The 18,365-nt window shown below is 43.9% G+C and overlaps 1 protein-coding gene across 3 annotated transcripts; it reads right to left on the bottom strand.

Annotated features, from left to right (window-relative positions):
* Positions 1 to 1,067: 1,067 nt before the first annotated feature.
* gpr107 (G protein-coupled receptor 107) lies at positions 1,068 to 17,710 on the bottom strand. Of its 3 annotated transcripts, none has more exons than XM_041242730.1 (18): positions 17,581 to 17,710; positions 16,689 to 16,811; positions 16,210 to 16,260; positions 15,793 to 15,881; positions 15,138 to 15,340; positions 14,909 to 14,946; positions 14,687 to 14,746; positions 14,299 to 14,409; positions 13,557 to 13,690; positions 12,889 to 12,961; positions 12,497 to 12,570; positions 11,096 to 11,213; positions 10,712 to 10,842; positions 10,417 to 10,460; positions 8,582 to 8,631; positions 7,576 to 7,659; positions 6,727 to 6,851; positions 1,068 to 2,715 (listed from the first exon to the last, which is right to left on the bottom strand). In XM_041242730.1, exons 1-18 carry the CDS (start codon positions 17,677 to 17,679, stop codon positions 2,619 to 2,621), a joined length of 1,704 nt encoding a protein of 567 aa, XP_041098664.1. In that variant the 5' UTR covers positions 17,680 to 17,710; the 3' UTR covers positions 1,068 to 2,618. The 3 variants fall into 3 exon arrangements, with proteins under 3 accessions (XP_041098664.1, XP_041098663.1, XP_041098665.1); XM_041242729.1 differs by having other exon boundaries at positions 12,889 to 12,964; positions 17,581 to 17,709; XM_041242731.1 differs by lacking the exons at positions 1,068 to 2,715; positions 8,582 to 8,631 and having other exon boundaries at positions 6,759 to 6,851; positions 12,889 to 12,964.
* Positions 17,711 to 18,365: the final 655 nt, after the last annotated feature.

The raw sequence follows: 18,365 nt of genomic DNA, 5'->3' as shown, positions 1-18,365 counted from the left end.
TTGTTTATTGTCTTTATGACTCAATCTGAATGTGCGGAGTAACAGGTTTCCAATCAGGTCACAGGGCAATAAGCACAAGGGAGCAGAGCTCCTGTGAGGCACTGCCAAGCACAGGCCACCCCAAACCCGAGGAGCAGCGGAAAACATTGTACACAGATTTTACAAGTAAAAAAAAAAAAAAAAGCAAGATTTATAGATCATTTGAGTTTGCACAAAAATACTTGTCTGCACTCCCATTCAAGTTCTGGGTGAAGGATTATTTCTTTACTGTAGTGTGGGAGTGATATTGAATTTCTGAAGCTTTGCTGCCTGGGACTTGGGAGGAGGAGGGGGGGGGGGGGGGGGGGGGGGGGGGGGGAGTGCGCTGTCAATTTGGCAGTTTAGCTCAAATGATTATCTGTGAAGAAATTTAAAACCTGCCCGAAGGACAGAAACCCTCGCAGGAGACACGGCCAACCACACAATAAGAATTGCAGGAGGGGGTGGGGGAGCCAGGATGTTTTTTTCCATTCGATTCCTCCTCCCAGATCAAATGGAAGAGCTTTAGTTTAGCAACATGCAAGGGAAAGCACGCGTTACTGGATTACAGAAGGCGATCAATCAATTAATTTCTAAATCCAGCGGTGATCAATATTCGATTCATTGTTGCAGCTCCTACAGTTGAAGTCAGTGGTAAAAATAAATAAAATGTAATACTAAATTAAATGGTTATTTTTTAAATACACGTGACACACACACAGACGCACACGCTGCTCAATAAACAGAGACATCCAGTAGAACACACAGTGCAACACTAGCAGAGTGACAGCATACCTTTCTGTGAGATAATAAGAGTTATTTACTAGGATTCAATAACCCTTTGAAAGCAGACACTGTGAGAAACTCATTTTACTCTAATACTAGCACAGTGACTCGTCTATTCGGTAACATTAGCTAGTCTAAGATTACTGTAGTAAATTCGCTTTTGGGACCAAAACACAAGAGAGGCTTCAGATAAAAGCTACTTTTAATGTGAATAATTTCACTGGTTTTTAAAATCAATAGCAAAAGTAGTTGCCGACCCAGAAAACATAAATCAGTCTTTATTGCACTCAAGACAAGATGCACTGGAAACGAGAAGATGCCACTCTGCAGATCTCGCAGCGGACGGAATCCAGTTGGAATCCAGTTGCATTGAAGTTCATTGCTTCTTGATTCCAGACTCACACTGCATCATCACAGCAATAAATAAACAGTGCCATGTTAAAACAGTTACAGTCAAACCAAACGCATTTGCAAAGAGCAAAACATAAAACACATCATTTCATGAAGGTCTGTGAAAGTCTCTCTTCACACTTCGTAGAAGCAAGGGGGGGGGGGGGGGGGGGGGGCGCTTCAAAATTTATTAATAGGTTTTTAATATCTGTTCATCGTTTTTGTATCTGTTAAAAAAAAAAGTTGACGACAATGAATTCTAGTAGCTGAGTTGTTATTCCTTGATATTTTTAATTACAAAAATAAAAACTATCTGGATCAACTCGGATTTTACTGATCAAGCTATTCAGAAAAACGCAGTTTCAGCTTCATATATGGAAAGGATTGTTTTTTTAAGCACACTTTTAGTTTCTACCATCATTATTTTCTAAAGGAAAACGCCTAACAAAATGTGACTCTGCAGCTTAAAGAAGAGATCCATAAAACCCACGGTCCTGACTTCAACTACTTAACCACTGAGCCCAGTCCTCAGCTAGACCACCCTGTGGAGTTACAGTCAACAGCCACCACCATTAAAGCAAACATCCTTCGCTCTTCAAAGCAGCGCTACTGACTATCCACCAGCCACTGTGTTTCCTATCTCTCTCCTTAACCACGACACCTCCTCCTGTCTCCAGACTCTAGTTTGTCACTTTAATTACATCACCACAGAGCACTAAAGCTTGCAGCTGACAGTGCCTTTGCAGGAGAAGGTGGAAGAAATGGAGTTTCACCGGAGTGTCGGAGTGGCGTGGTAAAACAGAATTAAAATACCGTACACAGTAGTAGACACGTTTGAAAATGCAGGCTGCACAGACCCTCACCCAGATCCTCACCAGGATACGGCTGGACTGTGCTCTTCAGCACAAACCAAGCAGCTTACTATTTACACTAGAAGTATCAGAACAAACGTTTTGTTAAATAAAATATACAGAAAAAATAATCCCTCACTCCTAATATTATTATTACTAATCCCCCCACTGACTACCCATGCAGCTTGACAGACTGCTGCTTTAAATTCACCTGATAGCAAACCAGCACAAAAAACTCGAGCAAACGCAGCCATCGCTGTGCTTCTCCAGTAAACATTATTAAATAAATAGTGACAATGTGAAATCAGGGACGGGCTGGTCCCGTATGGGAGTAATATGGAGGGTGTGTGTGTGTAACTGTTGGCTGGGTTTGGAGCCATGTGGTTTAGTGGCCAGCAGTGACCAAGAATAATCCAGACTGTTGGGGAAGGGTACAAAACCAAAAGTCCATAAACTTCAGGTTCAAGTCCGAACTCTCTGATCCTGCAGCTCTGGTTCCCATTCCGGTCCGGTCCCTGAACTGGGATAGTCACCCAGGCCAGCCCATCCAGCTGTCCCGCTACCCCCCTCCCGTCATGCCACGTTCTCACGCTCTCCTCTCGTCTCCGAAGGGCCGTTTGACACTTTCTTCAGCTTCTTCAGTCCATCCGTCATGCCTGTCGCTGTCACCCTGAAACAGGAATGAGACACGGGTGTCATTAGAGGAGAGTCATGATTATACAAGAGAGCTGTGGCAGTGCTGTCAGAAGAATTAGAAAGACAGACAGATCAACAAAGTCATAACGTTTGTTTTTTGTATTTTAGTTATTTATTTTAATATAGGAGGGGAAATTAAATCTCTTGCATTTGTATATATAATTAGAAAATATTCATTTAAAAGTCAGAGCGTTACATTATGAGACAAGCAAAAAAAGGTGCCGTACACAGAAGCGTGCGAACACATGTCAGAAAAAGCTTTAAAAACAAGTCACACATGTTCCAAAGAACCCTCCTCCAGGCTCAAAGGACAATCAGTGGCCATGCCTAGAATATCAACTGGCAGCAGAGAGAAAGAAAGAGAGACCATCTGTGCAAATTGTGTACAAAATCTCTGGGGCTGGAAAAATACTATAATCCACATATAGCACACCCCAGCAGGAGAGCACAGAGATTCAGCTAGCAGCCAATTTGAAATTTCCACCCTCGGAAAGCACATTTAAAAAAAAAAAAGGGGAGTGATGCAATTTTGCATTACCCCTACACTGTGTGCAGAGCTCAGAGTGTGAGGGTGTGGACAGGGCAGAGCCCTGCAGCTGAATGCTCTTGCCTCATTAACATTCAGCACAGCACGCAGGGCTGGTGCAAAAGCCTGGCACTGGAACTGCAGCACACAGACACCAACCCTGCTTCTTCCTGCCTGCCTGCCTGCCTGTTAGTTAGTATTCAACTCAGGGTGCCTTGCAGTCCCTTACAACTTGGGAGTGGCAGAAAACAAAACAAAATAAACAGCTTCAGGGATGACCATCTTGATATTAGTGTGTTCATGAACTCTTCCAGCATAGCAGACACAAGGGTAGGAAAGCGAACAGCACGAGAAACTGCAGACCTCTCTAGCGGTACAGGAACTCCATTCAGAACAGCAAAACCAACGGATTTGACTTGCATGCACATCTATCCACATTCTTTTTTGTCCTCAGACTCCGCCACTGTTTTACTAGTAATCTCCTGTAAAAACAGAGCTGCACATCAATAGCGTTTGGAAGGGTAAACTTATAAATAACGTTATAAAACAAGCAGTGTGGGAACTCGATTCGAGTTTATTAAAAAAAATAAACAGATCAGAAATGAATAAATTTGCCCCTGTGGCAGGAACTGCTATATAAATAGCTGTATTTTGATAGAGTTCCCAGCTGTCAGAGGCACAGCGCATGCATACACCTTGACACATCCGTATCAGACAACCGCACGTAACACGAATGCACAAAAACACTGGCACTCAAATCTAAACGGAACGATCCAAGACCTGCCTTACAGCACCTGCTGTTTACTGTTCAAGGCTTGAAGCTACCACTAACCCTGCACCCAGCCCTGGGATTGAGAACTGTGCCTTCAGTAAAGCACACTGTTTAAAATGGCCAGGAGCCAGATGTTAAATAAACTGTTTCTGCTGTACAACTCCTACTAGTACACCTACAGGCTCGGGTGCGATTTACTCATTGTTCAAACTCCCGGCACCTGGCCACTTCAGTAATGCAGACACACAAGAGAAGTTTTGAACCCCAGGACTGAATGCAGTGCTAGTGCGCTTCTTCACCTTTGCTTTCAGATTTACGGTTCAGCCTTTAGCATAAAGCAGACTTGTTGATGGTTCGGCTTGTGTACATCGTTACACAGCGCGCACACACACACACACACAGAGTTGAGCACAGACAGCAGCAGGATATTGCCACAGTAGGACAAGTGTTAAATATTTTAACCGGTGACCACATGGCAGGCTGGCTGTGCCCCCGGCTCAGCTGGCAGAGGCACAGGGCAGGCTGGCGCGGGCAGTGGCAGGGCTAGTTAAATAGTCAGAGTGGAGCACAGGCAGGCTGGCTCTGCAGCATCACACAGGACACCGCGCACACACCTGCTGTCCCCACATCACCCAGGACACCGTGCAAACACACACACTTGCCATCTGCCACTAGAGAGAGAATACCCGGGGGAACTCATTTGTCTATCTATCCGTGTGTCTCTGTAGATCATATCTGGATACCTGAGACTATTCAAGTACAGTGTTTCTTTCCCCCCACCTGTATTTTACAATTACAGTGCATTTATTTTTATGTACTACATTTGAATTGTTCAATTTTTACAAAACTGGCTGCTTCTATGTGTGTGTGTGTGTTTTAAGCAGATGAAAGGCATTATAGAAATGTGAATTGTATTGTATTGCACAGTGGTTTCACTAGAAGTGCTCAACCTGCTCATAATCCACAGCAAAACGTCGTTACAAATGCGTCATGCTAATGAGACTAAGGAGAAGTCCCAAATGAAGATAAAGATGTTATTTGCATATTAGAATAAAAACAGTAAAAAACACACAAACTGCAAATGCAGTACCGGGATATTATTTACAGTATTTGCAACATGGAGCAATCAAGGAAGGGCCTGGACCTAAACTGGTTTTAAAAAAGAAAGTAAAGCTGAAATAATACAATTCCAGCAACAACCCTCACTGCTCCTTAGCCAGCAGCCCAGCTGCTCAGGCTATAGGGGGCAGTGTTGTTGACCTTGGTGCACAGCGGTGCCCTGCTCAGGTGCAGGCATACTCGCTGGAAGACCGGCGCTGCACTGACCACAGGGGGCTGCATGTTTGCCATCATGGTTAATTCACGCAGGAGTGGACAGCACTGTTTGTGACAGAGAGAAGCACCTTAGGTCACAAACAAGAGGCTCTGGTGTGGATAGAAGAGAGACTTCTGCCTGCTGCTTGCACAGTAACACACACCTACCAAAGAGGCCACAAGGTTTAGATTCAACAGGCTTTGAAGTCTGTGAGCATCATGCTCAAACTTTCATCCAAAAGCCCCTTGGTCAAGGCAACTGCTGGGCAGGAAGTCGCAGTTTGGTATTCCGTAGCCACAGGCTCTAGTTAGGGGGTCTGAAAGTGCTAGATCTTAAATACAGCAAGGGGTGCTGCAGAACCAAGTTTGGCTATGACAATGCACACATGTAAAATATCAATATTGCAATGGTAATAGCAAACAAGAGGCTGGATCTCTCTCTCCCTCTCTCAAACTGCTTGATTATGTAACTATTCTTCTCCTAAAAATAAAAAACAAAAATTTGTCGACTACAGCCATTCAGTTCATGATATAGATATAGGACACAAGCCCCCCAGGGACCCCTTTTAACTGTGTCGAGTTTATTGAGGGAAACAATGTTTTTTTCCAAGCTGCAGTGCCCCACATACAGTACAGTACGGGTCTTGCTAGAACAACAGTGGAGGACACACACAAGGACTTCCAGTGCCAGGAGCCACAGTTATTAATGGAAACTTTAGGGTTGCACTGCACCACACAGCCTGCCCTGCTGCTGAAAAACAGGGCTGACGAATGAAGGAAGCAGGAAGAAAACTGGAGGGGAGAGAATTGAGAATGTCTGGAAAAACACAGGTACAAAGAGAGAGAGGGCTGGAGGTACAGAGAGAACGCGAACGCCATCTGCAAGCTTCTATTTTCCCTGTGATGATGTGGATAAAAACACAGACGTGCTTGTAGATTTGACACAGGCGTAGGAAATCACAAATAAGCGGTTTAATACGGGAACACTCTGGGACCTGCTGAAACAGGACAGCTCTATTTTAATGCCCTACAGTGACAGCTCTTAAACCCCCCCCCCCCCCCCCCCATCAATAAACCTGCTCTTTCACAGAACAATAAATCAAAAACCACAGCAGCGGCATTCTTAAAAAATTATAATGCATCTGTATTCAGATCTGCCACTGTTTAGATCAGGCAGCAGATTTCAACCCCAAGTGCAGACAGACAGTCAAGCACGCACAGGCAGGCGGCTGATCCTGTAATTTGTGTGCAACCACTAGGCCACACTGCCTCCCAGTCTCTTAGCTCTAACCACTGGCCCTCACTGCCTTCCAGTCACTTAGCTCTAACCAGTAGCCCAGATGCCTCCCAGATTGGAAGGAACGTTGTCTTACACATCGTCCATCTCAAGCTCTTCCTCCTCCTCCAGAGGCAGGAGCAGGTAGGGGTTATCGCTGGCTGGTCGGAACTTGTACCCAGTCAGGATGAAGAACACGAAGGTGGCGACTTCATCAAGGAGCTGCAGATTTAAAAAAACCAAGAACAGCAATGAAGTGGACATCTGTAACAGCCCCAGCACTCAACAGTGCTAAAGCTTAGAAACACTAAAAAGACACTGAAAAAAAGACTTCCAGTCACAACGTTTGACACTGAGCTTCTTTCAGTGTTTCTAGCACTGGATAACGTGCTTTACGCTGCAGACCCTTCTGTTTTCTCCCCAGGGGATACTCCACAATAGAACAGCAAGGATCCAAAAACCAAACAAGCGCTTAACAATTTTTCTTGCCTGGAAACTTTTTACGATGGACATGTGACTTCTACATGCACGTGTGCTCTCAGTTTACACCAGGCAGTCTCAGTCTAAGTGCCAAGTGTAAAATACAGAGCAAGATTGCTGGCCATTTTATAGCAATACGACCGGTTTTCCCAAACCCTGCTTGCCTCTAACCTTGAACTACCTAACGTTATCAACGTCATTTTCATCATCGATCAAAAGATGGAAGCACCCGCAGGTACACTTAAGGCTTTTTAAAAAAACAAAAAAACAATCATTTTACATTCTCAAAGTGCAAATACTGTCAGGAATAAAAAGCACTATCTAGTAAAAACATAATTCCTAAAAGAGATGCCTGGTAAACCGTGCAAGTTGTAAACGAACAGTAAACAAATAAATGCCTGCATGCCTTTAGTGCTTCAGTGAATGCTTCTGCAGTCGGGGGTGCAGAGTGGAGTCCCGCACTTACCTGGTACAGCCACTTCAGCTGGAAAGGAACAGTGATTTTGATGAGAATCGCAATGATCCGTGTGAAATAAATATAGCACACAATCTGAAATAGAAAAAAAACAAGAAACTAAACATGAAACCACTGAACCCAGTCAAAGGCAAGCTTGTTATTTTTTTCACCCAGAAAGGACAAATTAAATTTTACATAGGGACACACCCAAGACCAGAACCAGTTGTCTGGACAGTATTGTCCTCCTGTAAAAGCCTTGAGCTTTTACAGCCCCGCTCCTACCCCTGCTCTAGAGTGCCCCCTCCTGGCTGAGTCAGAAAAGGCACTGCTACCACAGGCTTCCAGAAGAACTGCGAGCAGAGAGGCTGGTAAAAAAATGCGCTTTTTACATCTCGCTCTAACAGCAGGAGCTGGCGTTACCCCTGGGAGATTTCAGACAGTCTCTGTGTTTAAACATCAATAAATAAACAGGACAAGACTAGAACTTCAAAAGATATAAAAAAAAGACAAAAAGGATTGAAAAGAACACGAGGAACTCAAGATCCGAGCACATCATTAAAACAGAAATAAACTATAAATAACGACTGTCAAACAAAGCCATTAAAAAAAAAAGATATATACAAAAAAATTATATTCTCCATCTATATATCTATATGAATGATAATAACAGAGCTGTTGAAGACGATTACAATTACCCCAGCTCCTGTGGGTTTAATTTCCATAGGTTTCACAACAGCAAGCAACTTTGCAGCAGCAACAACAACCACTTGTCTTCCTTTTAAAAAACAAACACATTTTTTTTAATAAAATCTTTTTTGCAAAGCAGGGGTGAACAGGAAGTGTGGGAAACAAACAAGTTACTGCTTGCCCCAGAACATGAAATGAAAATCACGAGGTATGTCAAAGCATCCCGTTATCAGCGGTGTGCTCACAGGGTGCCGGGTCTCAGCAGAGCTGCTGATTTTGTGTGGGTGTGCCAAGGAAAAACAAAGCTGCAGAAAGATCCTTTACTCACCATTACATAGTAATGCCTGAACAGCTTCAGTTTGGCCAGGTTTATAGCAGCTAGAGAGACAAAACAACAACAGAATGCACACTTCACATGAAAACTTAACTCATACCCTGTATAAACCACCAAGTGACTTAATGATTAATATACAATGTTTTCTGCACCTTGGTTTACTTCAATTATGAGATACTCAACAGCAGTTAACTGAATGTCGTTTATCATTGTATCGATTGTCTTGTTTCTACAGTATTAACAGCCTTACACTTTTTCTAAAGGCAAATAAATCACGTGACATGACTTTGTCCCCTCAGTTCACTCTTCGAGTTCAGAACACCTTATGGAAATCTGCCCACAACATTGGGGTCAGCCCTGCTGTGGAAATCCGAACGCCTTCAAAGCACACAGCAAGACTGCGACGCTATGCCAATCATAACGGGGCTACGAGGTAAAATCTAACTTCATTCAAACACTGCTTAAATACATAACAGTTACTGTTAGCAACACGACTCCGAATAAGGGACAGACGATATTCTTCTGCTCATCCACTGAATTGCAGAAGCCAGTCATTAATTTGTTATTTATTTCCAGACACATGAAGCCTTTGATTTTTTTTTTTTTTTTTATTAAAAGCAGGTAGGAGAGGCTGAGCTTCACATTGGAGCTGTCTACAGTCTAGCGTTCTGCAAGATAACCAAGTTCAAATAACTGTTTCATCCTGCCGCTTCATATCGTGTATTTTAAAGGCTTCAAGGGAATTAGAAATATCAACATGCAATGGGAGCACTCCAGTATTCCTATCTTGTGTAGCATCCCTATCGCTACACACAAGCTTTGCAGCACCCTTCCCAAACACACACAACACTCAGCAGGCATTTCATCAGAACTGGGCAAGGGCTTCCCCCAACATAACAAATGAATTATACATATATATATATTAGTTGCCAGCGGCCAGAACAAGCCTGCATCGTGGCGAGGCAATTAATTCTCTTCCAGGTAATTGAAACACATTTTTACTTGTCAGCTGAGCCGACAAGATTAATGTCACTGGAAAACAATTACAATTGGAAGTTATTAATACTGGATTCCACATGTACCAGCACAGGGATGGAAATTACGCACATTGCACAGCAGTTGGAGCCACAGAGTTTTATCTGGAGCGTGGAAACATCCATTTTTTTATACCAAGACTGTGGCTAAACTCTTGGCAAAACATATGACCGCTCCAACTGCAATGCACTTTGAGTTCTCTCCATCCTTGAATTCTATACAAACTGTATCGACATTCACATTCACAGCAGGTTCCTGGATAATCTCTAGCCTGCACTTTGCACTCTATCCACAGTACAGGATGAATGTGTGTTGCAGCTGGCAGGTGCTGAAGAGGGGAAACTGCAGATTTAAAAGCGTGTGTTTGCAGTGCGGGCGGAGTTTAGATAAATACTGTAACCTGTGGATAAAAGCACCATTAATCCTAATAATTAAGAGACAGCTGTGCTTCACTACCAAAAAGAATACAAGGTGTATGCTGGTGGAAAACAAGAATCTCACGTTTCTTCTCTACAGTTATAGAAGCCTATAAATAAATAATAAGAATGTCAGAGAGAGATGAGGCAGCCCTGCTTGTAGGGAATGCTTTTACAACAACAAAAAAGGGATTTTTTTTTTTTTTTGGCCTAGATTTGCACGCTTCCTATCCGGTCACGACTGAAAAGCAGCTTGCAGAAGATTTTCACAAGTGTGCTGGCTGTACACACGGCATTGCAGATGTGTTTCAAAAAAGTATTTATCATTGAAAAGATAAGTGGGTTATTTATGGTTAGATATATTTGTATAGAATTTACCTTTCCCGTCTGTTGCCGATGCCTCCTGCAAGTGTCTTATCGACCTAAAGGGGAGAAAACAATAAATTGCATCCTTAATATAAGAGAACAGCAATCTCCATAAAAACTATACTGCTGTCAGGCAGTAGAAGCCTCCTTTGGGCAGAATCAGCGATGGAAAAATCGGGCTCCTATTGCATAGCAGTTTCACCCATTCCAGGTTTTAAAACAAGCTTGATCAGCCCCAGTGTACAGGTAACAAGCTCAGGTGCGTCTTCACTTGACAGCGCTAACGTAACGAGAACTGTCCGCTTACCAAACCACGGGGAAGAGGATGGCTCCACAGCAGAGCAGGTCAACCAGAAACAGGATCTCCTTCCACAGCCCGTACTCCGCAGTGCCCTCCTCCGTGGACTCCATGATGATGTAAGACACGTTCGCCAGGACCTGAGGGAGAGGAAAGAGGATGCGTTCGTTTACATTCTTTCTGCACTGCTGAACTAATCCACTGCTACCTAACCTTGCTGAGATGTGTAGTGCCAGTGATCTGAATCAGGCCAAGGCTAAATCTACTGTGATAATCTCTTAAAGGTAATCTCTTAAACAGGGATTGGAAACCTCAGAGCTCCCAGCTGGGGTCTTTGATCTTACCACGTCCTTAACAACTTAATTAAACTGGAGCAGATGACGAGGTCCTTACCTGCAGAGGGATGACGATCATGAAGATTTTCTTGTCTTTATCCGACAAAATGTGTTTAATGAAAGCCCAGCCCGTTCCGATCAGGGCTATAGTGATGAACAGCAGTGCTCCCTTCAGCCTGTGCAGCAACACAGAACAGGCACAAGGCTTACAGACTGTACGTCTCCACCAGACTCTCAAACTCCATGCACCGATTACCACAGCAGCAGCTCTGTTGCGTGCAGGTGAACTCCTTTTAAATGTTAACTGGGATACATGGATCATCCTTTTAAACTTTAAACACATGTTCATAAGGTATTACGGGGATGAACTCCCATTGCATAGCAGTTTGATCCATCACTGGTTTTACTATGAGTTTAATAAGATATGCTCGAGCTTGTTATCTATACACTGACAAATCAAGCTGGTAGTAAAACCTGGAATGGGTGAAACTGCTATGCAATCGGAGTCTTATTTCCCCATCTCTGAGGCATGCAATACAGTTCTGAAGAGAAACTTTATATAGTTCTGACACCACCACAGAAGACCACGGTAAAGACATGACAATGAATGACGAAGGCTTTGTACTGGCGCTGCTTAGTCTTATTTCAGTATTGCTAGAATAACCAAGCTTTAAAAAGGAAATAATTACACCTGGGAGGCAGTGTTAAAAACAGAACCCAAATGATGTGGCCATTATTTCCTGGCTGTAATTGACTTATCTTTCTGCTCTATTTCCGGTTACAGTAAAGCAACCCATAATTAATTTACAAATGAACGCTGGAATTCGCAAAGTGCCGCTGGCGCCTGCATTCACTGCCTTGTGCTTCATTTATAGTCTTTAGCACAACTGTCCTCAATCAAGTTCTGTTTTGGCAAGTGCTTCTTAGTGTTATGAGCCATCTCACAGTACTAGAGCAACCGCAACTAGAACTAATGAGAGTGATTGCAAACGTCAAGAGAGAGGACTTTGAATCAGAAGGCACTTCATCTTTAGGGTTTGCCTATTTAATTTAGCAGAGTGCGGTGAAGGCTGGACAGTCTGATTAAATCTCGCCGTAAGCACGAAGTGATTCCATTTCAGTGCAATGCTGAACACGACTGTTGGGGCAGTGCAGCTTTAGAACTGCTTTAAATGACGCACAGCTCATTTTGCATTGATGCAGGAGAGAGGCGCTGTTGCAAAGGCCAAGCAAGTCACACTTACCAGGGTTTACATGGCGCCCGAATTCTGGTGACGTTCAGAACACTAGTCTGCAGGATCAGCATAGCCTGCATTGCCTGGACCATTTCCATTTTCATATTACGCAGGCTGCATAAGCTTTCATGCAAGCACAGTGAACAAAAACAACACGCCAATAACAAGCCAACACACTAGGCACATACAGTACCTATGCTTCTGGGGGCAACAAGGGAACTCACAGGTGGGTGATGTAATAGACGACCGCCCATCCTTCGATTGGGAACCCTTGATTGGAAATGTAGTAAAAATCAATCTGGAATTGCAAAGAGAAAAGGCATTAAAACAGATTGCCCTCAGCGAGTAGCTTGAAGTGCTTCATTACACTGCACTACAGACGTGCGAAGCTGAATCACAGATAGTTATTGTGTCTGTCTGTTTATCTTCACTTACAGTAAAATATTAATCATTATAAACTATATATAAAAGGGACCAGTGATCATGTTGAAAACCCTGTAGAATATGAAATAGGTCTACACACATGCAAGGCGTGGTGTCCTGAAACAACTTTCCACTACTGGGAAAAACCTAGTGCTTTTTTTTAAATGACTCCTTGGATCAAGTGCATACTTACTGCATGGAAAACCAGCGAAAGGGATTTGGTGAAGGGCAGAGCAGACATGAGCCAGTGGATCTTAAACACGTCACTGCTGGAAGAAAAACAGAGAGAAAGAAATATATAATCAGGCATCACTGAGGTTTTCTGGGAGTACACAGTGAAACTCTGACGAGCGAATGCAGTGACTTCTTGTGGATAGAACAGGCTCCTGTTCCTACAGTGCACAGCTTCAGCCTGTTCGTCCCTCTGGTAACAAAGCACAGATTTTAATTAAGTGAAATCAAACGTAAATACGGATTTGCTCAGATTCAAAACGGGAGCAAAACTGGGTAGCTGGTATCCATTTTGTGAAGGCGAATATGGGAATTCAGTGTTCAGAGGAGAGGGAAAATGCCACTTAAAACAGCAGGTGTACGGTTTACACAAAAGGTTTAAGCATCGAATCGGCTGAACGTAGATTTAAGAATTAGTTAGGGTCCACATTCAAGAGATGGGGGGCCCCTTATGAGCTGGTCTTGTTTGCTCATCCATCTGTCACATTTTGCACCAGTCTTGACCAAACTTTTACCATACACTCACAGCCTCACAGAAAAGTTTCGGATTGCACTTAGCAACAATCTGGTGAACACTCGATTCCAATACAAATCTTTTCCTAATGACGTGCGTGACGTGGACACGGGTACCTGTGCTGGCGGAGGACGTGGACCCAGACTGCGCCGATGATGAAGAAGAACAGCGCCATGGAGAGGTAGAGTTTGGGCAGCGGGATCTCGCCCGCCGACAGGAAGCTGCTCGGGTTCTTCTCCTCGAGGTTAATCTGAAAACACAAAATGAAAACAAGCAACATCGTATTTTAAAATCCTCAGTGACCTGCCAGTACTTACATCTCCATTACTCTCAGCCCTAGAGCGAATGCATCGTACGTGTTCTACAGGAACAGCACTCCAGTGCCATCTAGTGCTGAAGAACTGTAACAAACACTTTAAATTTCTGTATTATTATTATGGCAAACTACTATAAGTTTCCACTTCCTAGATCCACCGTTGACTTAAGAAATGTACAACAACACTGCTAGTTAATAAAAGCAATACTGAACTGGTTGCTTTGTAGGTAATAAGTTACTGTGAGATGTTAAACAGACCCCCGATTAGCACTGCTATTATATTACCCTGCACAAGCCATACGCATCTGCTTTTGCCACAAGAATGTGCCTGCCAGGGTTAAGAATGAAAATAAGACTCCCACTGCACAGCACCCTGAGCCAGGTTACCACCTGAGCTTTGCCCCCTGGCTGGTTTGCCTGATAAGGCGCACATGCCACTGACTGTTTCATACAGTAAGACCTGCAACGGCTCAAACAGCTACGCGACGGGAGTCTTATTTCCGAGCCCTGCATGGTGATGTGGGAGGGAACGCTGGACTCGCCTCAATGCTGAACTTGAGCTGCCCGTTGTTCTTGGTCTCCTTGCTGTAGCAATTGTGGAAGTAGAGGCTGTACAAGCCTTGCTGGTCATCTGTGCTGACGTTGAAATGAAACTGGAAAGGGAAAGGGAGGGGGACAGGGAACTGAGCAACTTGGAAACACTCTCTCTCTCTAACACATCTGTTCAGCGCCAGTAACGCGTCGTTGTTGTAAACGGCAAGTCGTTCTCAATTGACTCATCTGGATAAATAAAGGTTTTGACCCACTGATCTGAACTAGTACAATAAAGAAAATAGTGCACCAATGTGCTTTAAGTATTTCTATTTGCTGAATACATGCCTCTGTGGGCATTCTGGCTGTCACACTTGAATTGCCCTTGTAATAATTTACCTGGAAGGAATAGACCCCGTCTTGATTCTGCAGGGGGTACGACACATCAGCTTTCTTCACCTGTTGAAACACATTGCAACAATGATGAGAAAACACAAAACACTAAGGAAAGCTGCCCGGCAACAAAGTTATTGCTGTGCTCCAATTGGCTAGCTCTTACGGCAGGATTTATAAAAAAAAAACTAGTAGCGACAAATAAGAAAGGAAATTTGGGGTACTCACCTGTTCAAGATCACGCTTATTTTTGGTCTTATCTGTAACTAAAATGAAAATGCAAGTGTATGAATAAAGGACCAGGTGTCAGTAACCAGCCTCCAACAGGAAATCAGCACATTTAAAAGATTTGGTCTTGCATGTATTTATTTATTTGGCAGACTGCTTTATGCAAAGCGACTACATCTCAAAGGTACTATATTTTGATTAAATAAATACAAATATTAAAATAAAATACCCGGTGCTTTCTCGGTGGGTTTGGGATTCGACTGTCCCCCAGTTCCCGGTTTGCCCTCTGTTCCATTCTCGGTCTCCTGAGGCTGGCCCTCTTTCCCGAGCACAGACTGGCTGGTACTGGCCCTCTCCGCCTGGCTCCCCTTGAACGGTTCGGCTGCAATGCGAGGCAGTTTGCTGTCCTCCACGGAGGTCTTGATTCTCACTCTGAAACGGATGGAAGAAGGGGTCTATTCAATCGATTTAAATGGTGGCCCGTTGAAATCAGTAAAACAAGGGGACTTTGAGAAAACCAAGATCCACTGTACAACAGCGTGCGAGTCTGCCCAGCCGTGCTTCTATCTTAAAAGAAATCTTTTAATATTTAAACCCTGGCGCTATTTAGAACCGCCACTGTTTAGATCAATTAAATAACCCTGAACATTGTAATGCAGTAACATAGCTGAAAGTCCAGCCAAAAGAAGAGCAGGGGTCAGGTCAGGTAATGACCTTGATTAGGCACCTCTGGAAACCAGGGTCCAATCCAGCTCAGTTCACAATAAAACGACACAGCAGAGGACATCACAAAACCATTGCACAAGACTATGCTTGAGAGAGGGCTAGCAATGACAGCACCATTCAGCAGCGTTAACTTAGCACCGAAACACTCAGCCACTTACAGACTTTTACCGAAGTCCAGCAGGAGCATAGTGACAGCCACCTCATTGCTGGGGAGCTTCTTCAGAATGCAGTAATCTGCATCTTCATCCTAGCGTGCAAGAGAGAGGAAACAAAATGACTTCTTCCAGCTCTCCTTACGACAGACGAATGCGCGGGCTTACAAGCAGACGATTTCAAAACAGCGTCAAACTGTTCACCCAGTTCTGACGAAAAACAATTCTGTTTAATCCATTCCAATCTTTGACAGCGCGCTTTCGATCTTTGTGTGTAAACCTGCAGGCTACACTGCACACCCGACAGTGACAGCAGAGCAGATTCACACCCAGAGAGCTCAAACCACAACCGCCTGAAAACCAGCCACTCGTCAATATCACTAAGCTCACATCCTTTAATGTTTTACAGTACGCTGTACTCACCAAGTACGTAGAAAAGCCATCGTTACTTGTTCTGTCAAGGCTGAATCCGAGCTGAAACACAAAAGCAGAAGTGAGCAAACAGGTGATGAGTTACTGAAGCAAGAGCAGAGGCAAAGGGAAAGAGCAATAACCTGTAACCCTTTAATGACAGATACAGAGTATTGATGCTTACGGCTGCATTAGGGAGGTGCAAGGTATTTCCTAAGATATTATGTTATGTGTTTTGATAAGTATTGTCCGAATCCCAGTGCCTTCACGAAACAAAAATCGTAGAGAAACACTCTAAATGAACCATGTGCTCCACGCCATGCCAGCTCCCAGTGAATGTGGAACTAAAGGTCTGTGCTTTCAAACAGGTGCATCATTGAAAGCATTCCGCAAGGCAGACCGAAGCGTTTTATAAATTCAAAGCTGCATAGATGACAGTGCCATCTGGTGGTGCACAATGGTAACAGGCACAGAGCAAGCGGGTACTGTACCGTGGAGCTATCGATCTTCCCAACGTCCTCCCCCTTGAGAGTGAGGCTGCTCATGTTGACAGCCATGTAACCACCTTTGAAGAAGCCAAATGTGTTCAGATGCACCTTTTGCCTGGCATCATCCTAGGGGGGACAAAATCAAGAACAGCATGCTCTGAACCCAACTCACATCTTCAAGAAGAACATTTACACGTGCTCTTCAAAAACTTGCTAGAGGCAAATAATAATAATAATAATAATAATAATAATAATAATAATAATAATAATAATAATACAAGAGGCTGTACTAAAACGCTCAGGCTCTGTATACTTTACACATTAAAGCTAGTGTTTAACATGCAGTAAGAAGTACACAAGCATAGCAAGGCTTAAGGCAATTGGGATTCGCAAAGGCAGTCTGCAGAGAACGCTTGCAAGAGAGCTTTTTCACACGACAGTGAAACCCACAACCCCAGCATGGATGTAACCCACACACGGCAAATGCGTTATTTAACTAGCAGTGCCCAGGAGCGCCACACAACAACGGCAAACAGCAGCACAGCACTGTACTCTTTCTAAACGTGACCCGTTTAACAGTAACGTTTGCACAATTACTCGCCAAAAGAAATACACAAATCACAATTGAATGGCGTGTGAATCATTGCATTTGGTAAATGCCATTGTGTCCGGCGTGAAGTCGGGTTAAGCTACTTAATGAATTTGAAAACAAAATAAACAATACAAATAAAATTTCGTGTTTAGTAAATTCTGTGTCACTTGTCCCAACACAAAACGCGTTACTCCACCTAACTTGCATTTACAGTTTAAAATAACCCAGCCAGAGGTCCGGATCTATCACAGGCACTGTCTGCAGCTAAACACCGTCCCCCCGTCCCCCCCTCGACAGGGTTACCTTTAAAACGAGGTGGTGTAACCTGCCATCACCTTCTCCGAGAAATACGATCAAAAACAAAGTGAAGCCCGTCAAAACACAGCTCCCAGCGGCTGCCATCTTCCCCCAGCATCTCCTGCCTCACTTCCGGCGGTGGAAGCGCAACAGGGCGTTCTGTTAAAGGGACGTGCGTGCGTTTCCTCCTGCAGAGTTACATATTAACGCAAAACAACACGTTAGATGCCTTGAAACCTGCAAGAATAGTGCTGACAAAAGAGATCTATAAACTCACTTGAAGGGGAGGTATGCCAGGGTGGTTGCATATAATTTACATGTAACTTGCAATAAATATATGTCATGATGGGAAATCCAGCAAGGGCCGGCACTGGTGCCTTCTGGTCAGAGCCGGGATCTGCTGGTCCATTAACAATCCCTTTACTGCTAAACATGTAAACCTTGTGTGGGATTCCTATACCGGCTTGCTGCCCTGTAGGAGGGCCGTCAATATTTCTTCTAATTCCCAACTCTGAGCTGGCAGCAGCTGGCATTTCCTACATTCAACGCATTTAACAGGGTATTAGCTTCAGTTGTTCTAGACAGTCCTGTGTTGGCTAGTTTGTGGATCAAGATCTTCACATTCTCCTCCACTAGAGACATGTGTGTCACAGGTTAGATCTCTAGGTTTAAGAGCCAGTGCCAGCCCGGGAATCAAGTGTCCTTTTGCATTGCTGTTCGCCCGTTCCATAGATGGCGCTGTCTGTCACAAGCGTACAGACACTTTGCCGATCTGGCCTGTGTTACATATG

The sequence above is a fragment of the Polyodon spathula genome, unplaced genomic scaffold (assembly GCF_017654505.1).
Source record: "Polyodon spathula isolate WHYD16114869_AA unplaced genomic scaffold, ASM1765450v1 scaffolds_1422, whole genome shotgun sequence".
Lineage (NCBI taxonomy): Eukaryota > Metazoa > Chordata > Actinopteri > Acipenseriformes > Polyodontidae > Polyodon > Polyodon spathula.
Note: the sequence above shows the minus strand (reverse complement) of the source record. Positions and strands in the feature narration are given on the sequence as shown.